At 42.9% G+C, this 15,020-nt stretch overlaps 1 protein-coding gene across 1 annotated transcript in view; it reads left to right on the top strand.

The window, feature by feature from the left end:
- Positions 1–13,256, top strand: part of LOC132391725 (beta-centractin-like) — a 43,915-nt gene extending 30,659 nt beyond the window's left edge. The window contains exons 6-11 of the mRNA XM_059965287.1: positions 1,433–1,649; positions 5,587–5,679; positions 6,232–6,406; positions 7,989–8,050; positions 8,140–8,180; positions 10,496–13,256. Coding sequence (XP_059821270.1) covers positions 1,433–1,649; positions 5,587–5,679; positions 6,232–6,406; positions 7,989–8,050; positions 8,140–8,180; positions 10,496–10,598 — 691 coding nt within the window. The 3' untranslated portion in view covers positions 10,599–13,256. The remainder of the gene's footprint in view (positions 1–1,432; positions 1,650–5,586; positions 5,680–6,231; positions 6,407–7,988; positions 8,051–8,139; positions 8,181–10,495) is intronic.
- Positions 13,257–15,020: the final 1,764 nt, after the last annotated feature.

Here is a 15,020-nt window from a genome sequence, read left to right as displayed (position 1 = left end):
CAAGTCTTTAGGTGTATTTAAAGCAGATTTTAGATTTGTCGTGGCATGAACGGATACGGGGAGAAGGCAGGAGATTGGGGCTGAGAGGAAAATTGGATCAGCCGTGATGAAATGGCAGAGCAGACTCAATGGACCAAATAGCCCAATTCTGCTCCTGTAACGTATGGTTTTCTGGATATGGACACTGTAGACAGAAGGGATTAGTTTAGTTTGGCATTCCTGTACTATTGTACATATTGTACCATATATGTTCTAAACTTGCTTCTGTAAAAGATGCACATGAAATTTCCAACATAGTAAAAAGCCCTCTGAATTGTTAGTTTGTGACCATGCAGAATGTTAATTTCTTCCAAGCCAGGGTAGACACTAAATGTTGCACACGACCCCAAGGAAATGAATATTTATAAAAGAGAGACACTAAGTAGTCATCGAGCTGGTTTTCTACACTACTGCACGAAAGTCTGAGGCACATACAAATATATAGCTAGGGTGCCCAAGACTTTTGCATAGTATTGTTGTAATTTTATGTATTGCACTATACTGCCACAATATTGCCACACAAAAAAAACGAATTTCATGACATACACGAGTGATGATAAACCTGATCTCGATATTTGTCTTTCTTGTGCACTGAGAGTGGGAAGGGGGAGGGAAAGTGGAGGGAGCAGGAAGCACCAGAAAAATACTCTTTCAATAAGCCAGTAGTTTGGAATCAAGTGACCATGCCTGGTGTCTCAGGGCTGGGTGCGTCTGCACCCACTCCACCTCCCACCCCTGGTACTCCTACTGCCACCTGTCCCACACTCCTCCCGTGGCACTCCACCCTCGGCAGTCCCAGCTTCTCTGCTCCCACCAGGTTTACAAACTCGCTCTCCACTCCACGTTGACAAATATGGTACTGTATAAAAATGTTAGGCATCCTTTCTCTATATATGTTCTTGTTTTGCAGCAAACCTTGGTACAATTACTGAGCTGTCTTGCAATTCTGCCTGCAGATATGCCACCGGTCGAACCACGGGTGTGGTGCTCGATGCCGGCGATGGAGTCACCCACGCTGTCCCAATTTCATGTTTGGGAAAAGGGGGAGGGAAAGTGGAGGGAGCAGGAAGCACCAGAAAAATACTCTTTCAATAAGCCAGTAGTTTGGAATCAAGTGACCATGCCTGGTGTCTCAGGGCTGGGTGCGTCTGCACCCACTCCACCTCCCACCCCTGGTACTCCTACTGCCACCTGTCCCACACTCCTTCCGTGGCACTCCACCCTCGGCAGTCCCAGCTTCTCTGCTCCCACCAGGTTTACAAACTCGCTCTCCACTCCACGTTGACAAATATGGTACTGTATAAAAATGTTAGGCATCCTTTCTCTATATATGTTCTTGTTTTGCAGCAAACCTTGGTACAATTACTGAGCTGTCTTGCAATTCTGCCTGCAGATATGCCACCGGTCGAACCACGGGTGTGGTGCTCGATGCCGGTGATGGAGTCACCCACGCTGTCCCAATTTATGAAGGCTTTGCCATGCCACATTCCATCATGAGGGTAGATGTGGCAGGCAGGGATGTGTCCCGATACCTGCGCCTACTGCTCCGGAAAGAAGGATATGATTTTCACACCACTGCAGAATTTGAGGTTGTTAAAACAATCAAAGAGGTGGGTGCTGGTTTTTTTCAATTTACATTTGAAGGGGCGTACTGCTTTGTTTCTTTGACTAACTGCTGATATGACTGTGCTGGTGGTGATGAGTCACATTGAGTCATTGAAATCTGTGTGGGAAGCTGTTGGGTTGCAAATTTCAGTGACTGTGTTGCAACTATACTGTCTCTGACCTAACAGCATAAGCATTGAACTCTCCACTGTCAGGTAACCTGCTCCCTCCCTGAACCTTTTCTTTCTCTTCCTGATCTACCCCATTCCTCCTACAGCAGCACCACTACCACGCTGCTTTTACTCCTTCGTCCTTCTCCTCGAACTGTCTGCTCATCACCTACGTGCTCCTTCCTCGGGATCTACTCTCTCACTGTTCCCATTTGCCCACCTCACCTCCCTTATTTGACTCTCAAAAAAGAGAAACTGTGCAGATGCTCAAATGCAAGCAGCACATGCAAAATACTGGAGGAGCTCTGCAGGTCAGGCAGTATCTGTGGGGAAAAAAGTACAGTCGACGTTTTGGGTCAAAGCCCTTTGGCAGGACTGGAGAGAAAAAAGAGATGAGGAATAGAGTTAAAAGATGGGGGGGGGGAGGAGAGAGAGAAACACAAGGTGATTGGTGAAACTGGGAGTGAGAGGGGTAAAGTAAAGAGCTGGGATGCAGGTGAAAGGGATGCAGGGCTGGAGATGGGGGAAGGGAAAGGACAGAAAGCCATGGAAGAAAGAAGAGGGGGAGGAGCACCAAAGGGAGACGAAGAGCAGGCAAGGGGATAAGGTGAGAAAGGGAAAAGGGGATGGGGAACGGTAAAGGGTGTGGGGGGGCCTTAACTGGAAGTTTATGATATCGATGTTCATGCCATCAGGCCTGAGGCTACCTAGACAGAATATAAGGTGGTGTTCCTCCAACCTGAGTGTGGCCTCATCATGACAGCAGAGGCGGCCACGGACAGGCACTTAGGAATGTGAATTGGAATCAAAATGGGTGGCCACTGGAAGAACCCCACCCCACCCCCTGGCGGACAGAGCGCAGGTACCCCACGAAACGGAGGAGACCACACCGGGAACACAGGATATCACTCACAGGTGTAGTGTTGCCTCACTTGGAAGGATTGTTTGGGGCCCTGAATGGTAGTGAGGGAGGAGGTGCCGCAGCTCCCTTGCAAGGCTAATTGTCAGGAGGAGGGACACCAGTGGGGAGGAACGAATGGACAAGGGATTCACATAGAAAGCAGCAAGCGGGGTGGGGAGGGGGGAGATGTGCTTGGTGGTGGGATCTCGCTGGAGATGGCATAAGTTGGGGAGAATTATGTGCTGGATGTGGAGGGTGGTGGGGTGGTAGGTGAGTGGAAACCTATCCCTGGAGGGTGGGGTGAGAGCACGCCTGACCCTCTGGGTTCCTGCAGTTCTTTGTCACTCTAGATTCCAGCAACTGCAGTCTCTCCTGTCTCCTGTGTTTCTAAGTGTGTGTGTGTGGAGGAAATGGTAGTGCTCCCTTCTGCCAGTTTCTCATTGTCATTTATATTATTTATTTATTGTTCATTGAGAAACAGCACAGAATAGGCCCTTTCAGCCCATTAAGTCGTGCTGCCCAGCAACCTCAGATTAAAGGCTGATTTATACTTGGCTGTCACATCTACGTGGTAAGTACCATGTACCCTACGCCGTAGGGTGACATGCACCTCCCCAAAAAAGTAATGTGTCGCGGCGATGCAGCCCGCAACAACTGTGATTGGTCCGCTTGGTAGCATCGCATTTCCGGTTGCTTCTTCTCCGCCATGTCTGTACACCGATGCGAAATAGATGAACCAAATCGTCAAATCTACCTGCCGACATGCGAAAATGTTTGAAATGCATTTCCTTGTCCATGTCTCTCACGAAGAAACTCAACACAGTGGCATAGAAACCCCACCGCCAACTAGCATTTTGGCGCACACCAACGCATGCTCACTATGGCGTAGAGCCTATGCAGAAATGAGAATCAGCTACAGCGTAGCCCGTACGCACAAGTATAAAACAGCCTTTAATCCTAACCTAATCACAGGACAATTTGCAATAACCAATTAATCTACCAACCGGTGCATCTTTGGACTGTGAGAGCAAACCAGAGTACCCAGAGGAAACCTATGCGGTCATGGGGAGAAAGTACAAACTCCATACAGGCTGCAGTGCAAGTAGAACCCAGGTCGCTGGTACTGTAAAGCGTGTTAACCACGACGCCACCATGCCACTGATGATAATCAGCTAATACCGATTGTGACAAGATGGCACCAGCGATCAACATGACTAATGGTGACGTCCTGCAGACAATTTACAAAACTACTTCTACTACTTCTTCTTCTCCTTCTTTTAAATATACTTATATTATTAATCTGTGTGCAATTGGAGCCTGGTAATTTGCATTTTGATAATGTGTTTTTGGTCTCACTGAGCAATCTGGCACTCTTGCTGTCTCCAAGGGAATTCAGCAAGGTTGAGGACTCGTGTGGCCTGATGGCGGAGAGGAACCCATGATCAGCTCTGTTTCTTACCAATTAGAGCATCGAGCAAGATAGAAATGAGGAAAAGAGCAGAAGTCGAGCGGGTGTTCAGCTGTCTGCCTTCATTTGACTGGTCTCCCTCTTCCTCCTGCTTTCTGCTACTGGAGGAAGGTGCAGGAGTCTTGGGTCTTGGGCAAGGTTTGATCGGCACAGCTTCTAGATTCCAATCTTTTTTAGAGGACTCTGCAGTTCATGTTATGTGTTTCTGGTTTCTAGGTACTTCTTTATTGCTATTTGTGTCATTTCGATCTGGACAGACTGGCTCAATGAAAACACAGCACTAAATTGAACTAAACTGAACATTCCTAGGCTGTTTCAAGAACTGACATTTGATGTTTAATATTCTATTTTATTCACTCGTTTTTTGCCATTTGTGTGTTGGGTGTTTGATGTTTTCTTTGAACGGGTTCCATGGTATTCCTTTGTTTCCTGGCAGAAAGACAAATCTCAGTTTGTATACTTTGTTAATAAATATACTTTGAATCTTTGAATCTCAATCCTGTACTAAAGAGGCCTCGCACTATCAGATGAAACCAAGACCCTACATCTTCACTCTTTACAAAAATTCTCTTGCCTTTCCTCTGCAACACGTGATATATGGATGACCATCTCCCAAATCCTGAGGCTCTTGAACTTTCTTCCTAATGGCAGAAGCAAAAAGAGAGCATATCCTAGGTAGTGAGGGTCACTGATAATGGATGCTGCTTTGCTGCAGCAGCATTTAATGTAGATGTGCTCAACTGTGCTCTGTAGACCTTAAACCATTGTGGGAGCTAAGCTCATTGATTTTACTATGTATTTACACAAGGGAGCATGAGTTGGCTTCTTGATGACACAGCTTACAATGGGATTTCTCACCTGGGATTTGGATGATGCTGTCAGTTCTTTTTATAGCTTTTCCCCTCTCTCGTTAATATAATTTAAGGCCTGCTGTTATGGTCTCTTGTACTAGATGGAAACCCAACCACAAAGAGGCACAATTCCTCCTACCGATTTCTCAACCACCAACCTCTCTTAGAAATTTGTACTAAAAAACTGCAGGTGTGGATATCAGAAACGCAAATGGAAAGTCTGCAAACGTTCGGGAGCTCAGGTGTGGAAAGAGAAACAAGAGTGTGAGCTGGGAAAGGAGCTTTTCCACATATGTTAGTTCTGTTTCCATAGATGGTGAATATTAAGAGTCTTTCCTGATTTGATTTACAACGCCAATCCCCTACCCCACTCTATCTGCTACCCAGTCTTTCCCTGTTCTATGGACCTGAGCCTAAAGCAATTCCTTTTGATGTAAGTATGGTGGATTTTAATTTTCCATGCTTATTTTTACCCTGCTGTGGTTGGCACAAACATAGATTTTCAAGCAATAAGGCTGGGACAGAATTTAAGGCATGTTTCTTGCTTTACAGCGGGCCTGTTATCTATCTATAAACCCACAGAAGGATGAAACCCTGGAGACTGAGAAGGCACAATACACTCTCCCCGATGGGAGCACCTTAGAGGTAATGTAGTCCCCTGCATAATGGTTTTACTCTGAAGGTAAGCTGCATTAAACCAGTCACACTGCAATTGGAGGACTGAGATTCGTGTCGCCATCCTCTCTCTCGTGGGTACAGTTTCACATTAGGATCTAATTCCACAGGGCCTGCCAACATTCTGACTTAATGTCCAAACCTGGACAGTAAATATTAGCAGGAAGGCACCATTACCACTGCCTGCCTTATTCCAAGCAGACACAGCATACGTAGGATTATGATCAGCTTTGAATACTCTAATTGATTTTAGGTTTTCCTTCCAGAGCTCAGGATTGCCAGCCAGATTTAGATTTTATTATTCGGCTCACTAAGCAATAGGTCCTGTGACCTGTCATGGTCCGTTTGCCTTGTCAACACACAGGATGACGTGCCTTTTGATAAAACTTTGCCTAGGGATGTTTCAAGAATTACTAACTGTTTGATCCAGTAACAATTAGAGCTGCTAATTTACAAGAAAACTTGTGTAGATTGGGCTATTTACTCATTGTATCTGATGGTTTATTTGTTGGTTATCTACAGGTGGGACCCGCTCGATTCCGAGCTCCTGAGTTGCTTTTCAAACCTGACCTCATAGGAGATGAAAGCGAGGGAATCCATGAGGTGCTGACCTTTGCCATTCAGAAGTCGGACATGGACCTCCGCAGGACATTATTTTGCAATATTGTACTCTCAGGGGGTTCCACCCTGTTTAAAGGTGGCTGCAAGTGACTCGTCATTATCATTGCTAGCTTTGCGATGTTCCTTTCAAGCAATGGTAGGATAGTGGTTATGGATTAAAGCAACACATTTTAAATTGCTGGAGGGAGTCAGCAAGCTAGGCAGCTCTATGGCGGGCAATAAACAGTTGATGTTTCAGGCCAAGACCCTTCATTAGCTTCAGCCCAAAACATCCACTGTTTACTCCCTTCCGTAGGTGCTGCCTGACTTGCTGAGTTACTCAGCATTTTGTGCGTGTTGCTCAAAATTTCCAGTACGTGCAGAAACTCTTGTATTTTTGGATTATAGTAGCCTTGAAGAGAAATGCCTAAAAAACTTGGAGAAAGTTTGCAGGGTCACTTGGAGTAGGAGAGAGAAGAGAGAAGCAAAAAAGTGAAGGGCAATTTGGATTGCTTTCTTCAAGGGTGCCTGACAGGCTCCTTCTTTGAGTGTTAAATGCTGCTCTTAGGGATGCAATAGCCTTTCATTCCTAATGGGGAAGTTACAGAGTAAGTATTATTCAGTTTCATATGTGCTAGGGAGAGTTTAAAACTCATCAGAATTCTGTACTTCAATTACAATCTTGAAAGAACATCCAAAAATGAATTCAATAGGGAACATTTCAGCAAAACAGTGGATCGGTGCTTGTGTGCTTAAGTAGCAGCCATAATGCCTCGCCGGTAATAGTTGTTGAAATTTTTATCACAAGGCGTGGACTGATCTGATTTTCTACAATGTGCCCATTGTAGAAGCCTGGAGACTTCAAACATGGAACAGACATGACTACAAGCAGACCCTGCATGTGTTGAGTTCATCGAGCCAGATAGCATTAGCTTTTTTTGATCCAGAAAGTTTCCATGAATTTAGAAAAATGCAGCACTGATTCTTAACTTTCTTGGAATTCCCAAAGTGACACTGAATCCACTGATGGAGTGTAATTCTGACCTTCCTTCCTTCCTCACCCTCGCCCTCTCCCCCCTCCCCTTTTTACCTTGATGTACTTATGTACTGAACGATCTGTATCATGGTACACATGACAGTAAACCAGTTACTGCACCTACGCAACCTGTAGGAAAGTGCTAAAGTGTCCCAGCATATTGGTTGTGTCTGAGGAGGCGGTAGACGTGGCTGAACGGTTGAGGCGATTGACTAGAAATCTATTGGGGTTTGCTTGTGCAGGTTCGAGCCCTGCCAACTAAGGGAGCAGCAGATCTGCCAGAGTAAAAAGTGTGTGTTTGAGAAGAGAGAACAGGTTAATATTTTCAGTAAGTAACCTTTCCACAGAATTTGGAAAACTTAAGAGAGTTATTAAGTATTCTACTGGCATTCATAAGTTTGAAAGAATTTGGGTGATTAGAGTCAGGAACTGTATTGGAAATGTTTGAAGCAAGTCATACGATACGTTCCAGAGGAAGCCAGATCAGCACACAGCAAAGACAGTAATCAAAGGGGAGTGTTCAGGGTGGGAGGGAATATGTGAAGCATAAATGTTGGGTGGATCAGCTTGATCAAAGATACAATTCTATCCTGTACACACTATGTAATTTTATACTAAAATATATCTTTCATTGCCTTTTTAGGTTTTGGTGATCGGTTACTCAGTGAGGTTAAGAAACTTGCTCCAAAGGACGTGAAAATAAAGGTGTGAGCAAAATTTTTAATTTCTCTCTGTAACAATCAGGTGTTAAGAGTTGTAATGTACAGCAGCTGTTGATATATTTTCTTTTGCAGATCTCTGCACCACAAGAGAGGCTGTACTCCACATGGATAGGGTAAGTATCAAAATCAGGTTTAATATCACAGGCATATGTCATGAAATCTGTTAACTTTGCGGCAACAGTACAATGCAATGCATAATAATAGAGTAAAAACTGTAAATTACAGTAAGTATATATATAGTAAATAGTTAAATAAATAGTGCAAAAACAGAAATTTTTAAAAAAATTAGTTAGGTGCAGTGTTCAATGTCCATTTAGAAATTGGATAGCAGAGGGGAAGAAGCTGTTTCTTAATCATCAAGTGTGTGCCTTCAGGCACCTGTATCTCCTTCCTGATGGTAACAATAACAGCAGGTCACGTCTTGGGTGATGGGGGGGTCCTAAATGATGGATGCCACTTTTCTGAGGCACCGCTCCTTGAAGGTGTCTTGGATGCTACATAGGCTAGTGCCTGTAATGGAGCTGGCCGAATTTACTACTCTTCTTCAGTTTACTTTGATCCTGCGTAGTAGCACACCTCCCCATCCAGACAGTGATGCAGCTAGTCAGAATGCTCTCCACAGTACATCTGTGGAAGCTTTCAAGTGCTTTAATAATTTTGACAATTGGCTCAGTCATCATTATTGTTTTTTGTTCTGATTTTTGTGGATTTGATGTACTAATGTCATACAAAGTCTGCCCAGTTCAGGTCAGATATAGGTTAATGTTTCTTCTATTCTGTCCTGTTTCATATTTCTGGGATAGGTAGAGTCTGGGTTAAGTACACTGTATATTAAATATATTGTTCATCAGTACAAGAGCACCAATTGTACAGATATGAAGTGAGTATGGATTGGGTACAAGTAAAAGTTCTAGTACTCTTACCTCCCTCCACTCAAAAACAGCTTAATCTCTATGTCTCAGCACGCTCAAAACCTAGTGTGATTTTTCCTTTACTTTCAATCAAGGGACATGGGCTTCAGAGACTGAGACAGCATTTAATTGCCCATACCTATTTGCCCGATGAGAAAGTGATGGGTGACCTTCCTTCTTGAACCGCTAAGGAGTTTGTCTGATCTCCCTGTGACTGCGTGGTTCCCTCCCACTGTCCAAAGATGTACCCGTTGGTAGATTAATTGTTCATTGTAAATTGTCTAGTGATTAAACTGGGGGTTGCTGGGCAGTGTGGCCCAAAGGGCTGGAAGGGCCTATTTTGCACTGTATCTCAATAGATAAACTTTTATTTAAAAAGTCCTTAAGATGTGGGCATACCCACAGTGCTGTTAGGGAGGGAGTCCCAAGATCTTAACCCAATGATGGTGAAGGAGTGGCAATATAGTTCCAAATAGTTTAGAAGGCAGTTTACAAGTAGTAGTGTTACCCTTGTCCTTCTAGCTAGTAGAGGTTGTGAGGGACATTATATCATTGTATCATTTCTGCAGAGGAGATTTGCCTGGATTAGAGAACATGTTTTATGAGGATGAGTTGAGTGAGCTAGGGCAATGTTTGGAGCGAAGGAAAATGAGAGGTGAGGTGATAAAGGAATACAAGATGATAAGAGACATAGTCTCTAGCTGACCACTCTTTTTCACAGGGTGGAAATGGCTAATGTGAGGGGGGCATAATTTTAAGGTGATTGGAAAGAAGTATGCAGGGGATGCCAGAGGTAGTTTTCTTTACCTAGAGAGATGTCGGTGAGTGGAACATGCTGCCAGGGTTCATGATAGAAATATCTTATGGATATTTAATAGATTCTTAGATAGGTATAGGGATGAAAGAAAATGGAGGAGTATGGGTGACAGAAGAGTTAGATTGATCTTAGAGTAGATTAAAAGGTCGGCACAACATTGTAGGCTGAAGGGCCTGTACTGTGCTGTAATGTTCTATCTTCTGTTCTGATGAATTAACTGGGCTTTGATTCCTATTATTACCCCAACTGAGGTAAATCTTATTTCCTTCCCTCAAATTCTTGCACAGCATCAGCTGACAGATGCCTTCTGTCAGTCCAATCAGACCCAAATTTCCTCCCACAAATGCTGCTCGACCCACCGCGTTCCTCCAGCAGAGTGCCAATGCTGGGGTCTGGAGCAGCAGTCTCTTGTGTCGCTGAAAATTGTATTTTGTTCTGTACATGCAGGGATCATTGCCAGCAGCTTTACTGTTATTTGCTTTTAGATGTTATCCCTGGGTTCCCCTATCCATTGTGAGTAACAAAGGCTTAGTGTGTAGCAATTCCAGTTCTGGCTCTGAACCAGAAGGTTTCATAAATAGACAATTGAACCTGGCAGCGCTCCGATCCTCCCTGCCAGACTGTGTCTTTACCTATTGAGTCATCAGGAACCACTGTGGGCTCTTTTTTTAAAGTGCGTTTGTTTCTTGTGCTTCTGCAGGGGCTCTATCCTTGCCTCACTAGACACATTCAAGAAAATGTGGGTGTCTAAGAAAGAATACGAGGAGGATGGAGCACGGGCAATCCACCGGAAGACATTTTAATATTGTTGGAAGTTGGCGTGCTGCTTTGTAAGCCTCGACCTGTGTGTATCACATAACCATGCAGAATTAATAATGGACAAGTAAAGTGTGTATTTTTATGTATAAAAGAGGGTTTGGATGCCACTTATCAAATATTCTACCCCTATCAAGATTTGTGTATATTGGATTATACATTCTGATTTCAGTACTGTTGGGGGTGAGCTGTAGATCAATGTCTGCTGGTTGGTTTAGACATTGCCGTTTACAAAGGAAGATATCTGCACTCGTTCAATGAAGAAAATGGTGTAATTTAAGGTGTTTGACCACCCTTCTGCTTCCCTGATCCCACGTCTCCCACCCTTGCCTCATTCCTACTTTATAAATTCATAGGAAATGGGAGTTGCTTGTTATATTGAAGGTCATCATATCACATAGGTTGGAACAGCAAGCAGGAACCAGACTTCTGTGGTGAATGTTCACATCTACAGAGTGGACTCGATGGACTCGATTCCTTAACCTGCATAGTAACTAGTCCTGCAATGTTAGCTACTGTGAGTAGCAAATGGTTAAACTGTCAAGCACAGTAACTAGCACTTTACTTGCAGTGGTTGGGTAGTGAGGAGATATCTGCATGAGGACCATATATTAGCAGCGTTTAAGTCTTGCACTGAACATAACTGATGAAAGTGTACATGATCATTGGTGATAACTATGTCTGTCTTTAAGTTATAGTTAGTGGGTTAATATTTTCCTCTCTTCCCACCCCCTTCCCCACTTACTCCTTTTAAAATGTACAGAATTATTCTGCATTATATTACAACTGTTATATCCACCGTTAATTCTGAAGAAACATGTTTCCTTTTGGGGCTTTTTTAAATTGAATCTGCACCTTACCTGCACATCATGCTACTTTTCAATGTAGTCTGTGTCTAATTTCAGCTAGTCCAACACAGTTCTGTGAATTGTGTGATGGATCTGTTTAGAATAAAATGCTGCTCTGAATTCAGTTCTGCAGTTTAACTTGAAGTTGGGTTGAAGGGGTCTGGAGTTAAGTTGAGGAATTGGTTTACAGACCTCTCGTAAAGCTTTGCCCTGTATACTTGGATGTGATTTGGAATGTGCTTCTATTTATTTCCCCTTGTTAATGACCAATTGCAATTGAGAACATCCATTTTCATAGACTTCCAAAAGATTTAGTATATGAAAGCCTTGTGATGCAAGATCTATTGCACCCAAGTAGATTACCCTTTTTTATTTTCTACTGCAGTGAAGTGGAGTTTGTTGTCCTTTTGATACTTGGTGATGGCCTGATTGGGAGAGTATTCTCACCCGTGTGTTACAAACCACATACTGCACTCGATTACCTTGAAAAAGTATCTCAAGCCATTTCCAAAAGACTTGGTTCAACAGTGCAGATTGGAATTGAGACTTTCAGCAGTGTACTAAATAAATACTAGTATAAACTGTTTAATAATGAATCAATCTGTGTTTTGATCTCACTTTGCAAAGCCCGGAGTTTGGTTGTAACCCATCAGCTGGCTCTCATAACAAGGTTTTTATTATTTGGGTGAAAATTGTCTTTTGAAGGTAAATACCTGGATGGATTGCTGACACTTGAATCCCCTGTCATGTGGCTGAGCTGCCATGAGAGTGTGAGATATTCTGACACTGCAGTAAGAGTACAAGAGGCATTGCCTTACTCCTCAGACCTGATTGCTATATTTTGCACCAGTTTGACTCTAAAGATGAAGGTTTAGATTCAAATAAAAGCTCCATCACAGTGTCTGTGTCCTTCAATGCAGCCAAGAAGTGTTTTCCTTTTTTGCACAATTGAACATAAATTAACTTAGTTTTGACAAAACTAAGGAGAGTGGCTTTTGGGAGAGTGCCTTTGAAGGCTAATCAGTTTTATTAATGAGTTTACCCATCCTTTGCTGGTGTAACAGGCACCATTAACAAAATTCTCTGTGTAACTGTAAGCCTCTGTTCTAAGTGATGTGGCATATATCTGTTGTCAACACCCTTGTTGATCTTTGGCAGGGGCATGAGATATTGATGAATTGGTTCTACTTGTTGAGCCTTTTGATGACTTGGCAAACAATTGACCATCAACGTATGGAACAGGAAACTGGTGACCTCTACTACTGGGGACTACTAGGATTTGGCATCTTTGCTATGTTCCCTTTATACTTGACTGATCCTATTTTGACAAGTTAGAGTGAAAGCTAGGTGACCCAATTTCCAGCCAGTTTTAAAATGGGCTTTACAAAGAGTCACATCAAGGGGCAAAGTTTAGATAGTGGGTCTTGCAAAGGATGGGAATCCTGTGACTCCTTTTGGACCAGAGAACAGAATTAGACTTACTGCAATCCCTTTTGGAAAATCTGATGGTTTGTCTAAGTGTGCAGATCATGAATAATGCACAGCCTCTGAAAATGCTGTCGGCATAAATTTAGATAAGTATGAGGTAGCACTGCAGGCTGCCTTGAATTAATTAAGGAATGATTACTTTCTTAGAGAAATCTGGTTCCTGCAATTTTGACTCCATGTTCCAGACATTTCAGGACTTTGGTACTAGAGTGCCTTTAACCTTGTACGGAGAGTGGGAAATGTGGGATATAAATTGGCACCGGTAGAGTTTACCTCAAGTGTATTTAAAAAAAAAATAAAAACACTTCAATGAGATCAACATGTCTATTTGCTCTCTTTGGGTATCTTGCACAGAATATTATTTTGTCGCATCACATTTGAATTAAAACAGGAGCACGATCTGTGGGTTTAATACACGATGACACCACATTCTGATAGTGAGGCATTCTGTTCAGAAGGGAAGCTTAGATAAGCTAGGACTTTATCCCTTAGAATTAAGATTGAGAGGTTTGATAGAGGTATAGAAAATTATGAGGGTCACAGATAGGGTAAATGCAAACAGGATTTTGCCACTGAAGTTGGGTGGGAAGACAAGCAGAGGTCATGGGTTAAGGGTGAAAGGTGAAAAGTTTTAAGAGTACATGAGGGGAAACTTCTTCACGCAGAGGGTTGTAAAAGTGTTGAATGAGCTGCTAGTTCAAGTGGTGCATGCAAGCTTGATTTCACCATTCAAGAGCAGTTTAGATAGGTACATGGATGGCATGGATATGAAGGACAATGGTCCCGGTGCAGGTCGATGGGAGTGGGCAGATTTAATGGTTTGGCACAGACTAGATGGGCCAAATGGACTGCTTCTGTGGTTGTACTTTTCTATGAGTCTAAGGATTCAGGCACCTACTCAGAAAGTTTTTGGTTTGTTGCAGCACTGAAATGATGCAAATTCGTATCTATCTTTTGATAGAATATGAATTTTGTTGGTGATACCAGCATTTATTGTTCATCCCTAAGTGCCCTGGAATTAGGGAGGCAATGGATAAAAATAGGCCAGAAGGCCAGATCAGGTAAAGACAGAAGGTATAAATCCCTGAAGGAAATTATTGAACCAGAAGGGTTCTTACAGCAATCCCAGTTTAACAGCACTGAGTAACACTTTCAAAGTGCTGGGGGAACTTGAAGGGTCAGACAACATTTATATAGACCATTTCTGCCTGAAACATCAACTGTTTATTCCTTTCTATAGATGCTGCCTGACTTGCTGAGTTCCTCCTGTTTTATTTCTGTGTTGTGTTGGATTTCCATCATCTGCAGAATCTGTTATGTTTGTCAACACTGAAACTTTTTATGCAGATTAATTTTTACTGCAAATTGAAATACTTCTCTGGTAAAATTTGAACTCGTCTTTGGGTTAATGGTCTAGAACTCTTAACTCCCAGTAACTTAACCTCTTTCAGCATACCAATTTGTACTTGCTCAGATGCAAATCTTAGGTTCAGATTTCAGATTTGGATTGTGAAGTGCATCATTCGTGTTGGGGGCAGCCTTCAAGTGTCACCACACATTCCAGTGCCAGGATAAGAAGGGGAATTAGTCAGGCACATCTGATTGACAGATGGGGTGCAGCAGATGAGGGTTTCTGCTCATCCCTGGTGTGGCTGAATAATCCGACAGACTTAAAGCCCACTCTATGGGAATGGGTACCAGAGAGGGACGAGCTGCCCTAAAATTGTTACCTCCACACCTATACATCTATACTATACATATACATATACACACCTATACAATACATCTTCAGCAGGGAGCCACTTTAGACAGGATTCCAAGTTTAATAAAAATATTTTTGAATGCATTACGAAGATGTCAGAGTTGAGAAATAACACCATATGGGAGAGAATGGAGCCTAAGTTCATGTAATAGAAAATTTAGGATACAGGACACCATTCAGCATACTATACTAGTCAAGAAATGGCTCCTGATCTTATTCCACATTCTGCACAAGGCCTGTAGTTCTGCAGGTTACAACTTTTCAAGCACTACATCCAAGTACTTTTAAAAATGTGGTGATGATTCAGCCTC

Source organism: Hypanus sabinus, chromosome 1 (assembly GCF_030144855.1).
Source record: "Hypanus sabinus isolate sHypSab1 chromosome 1, sHypSab1.hap1, whole genome shotgun sequence".
NCBI classification, from domain to species: Eukaryota; Metazoa; Chordata; class Chondrichthyes; order Myliobatiformes; family Dasyatidae; genus Hypanus; species Hypanus sabinus.
This window is presented reverse-complemented; position numbering and strand designations above follow the sequence as displayed.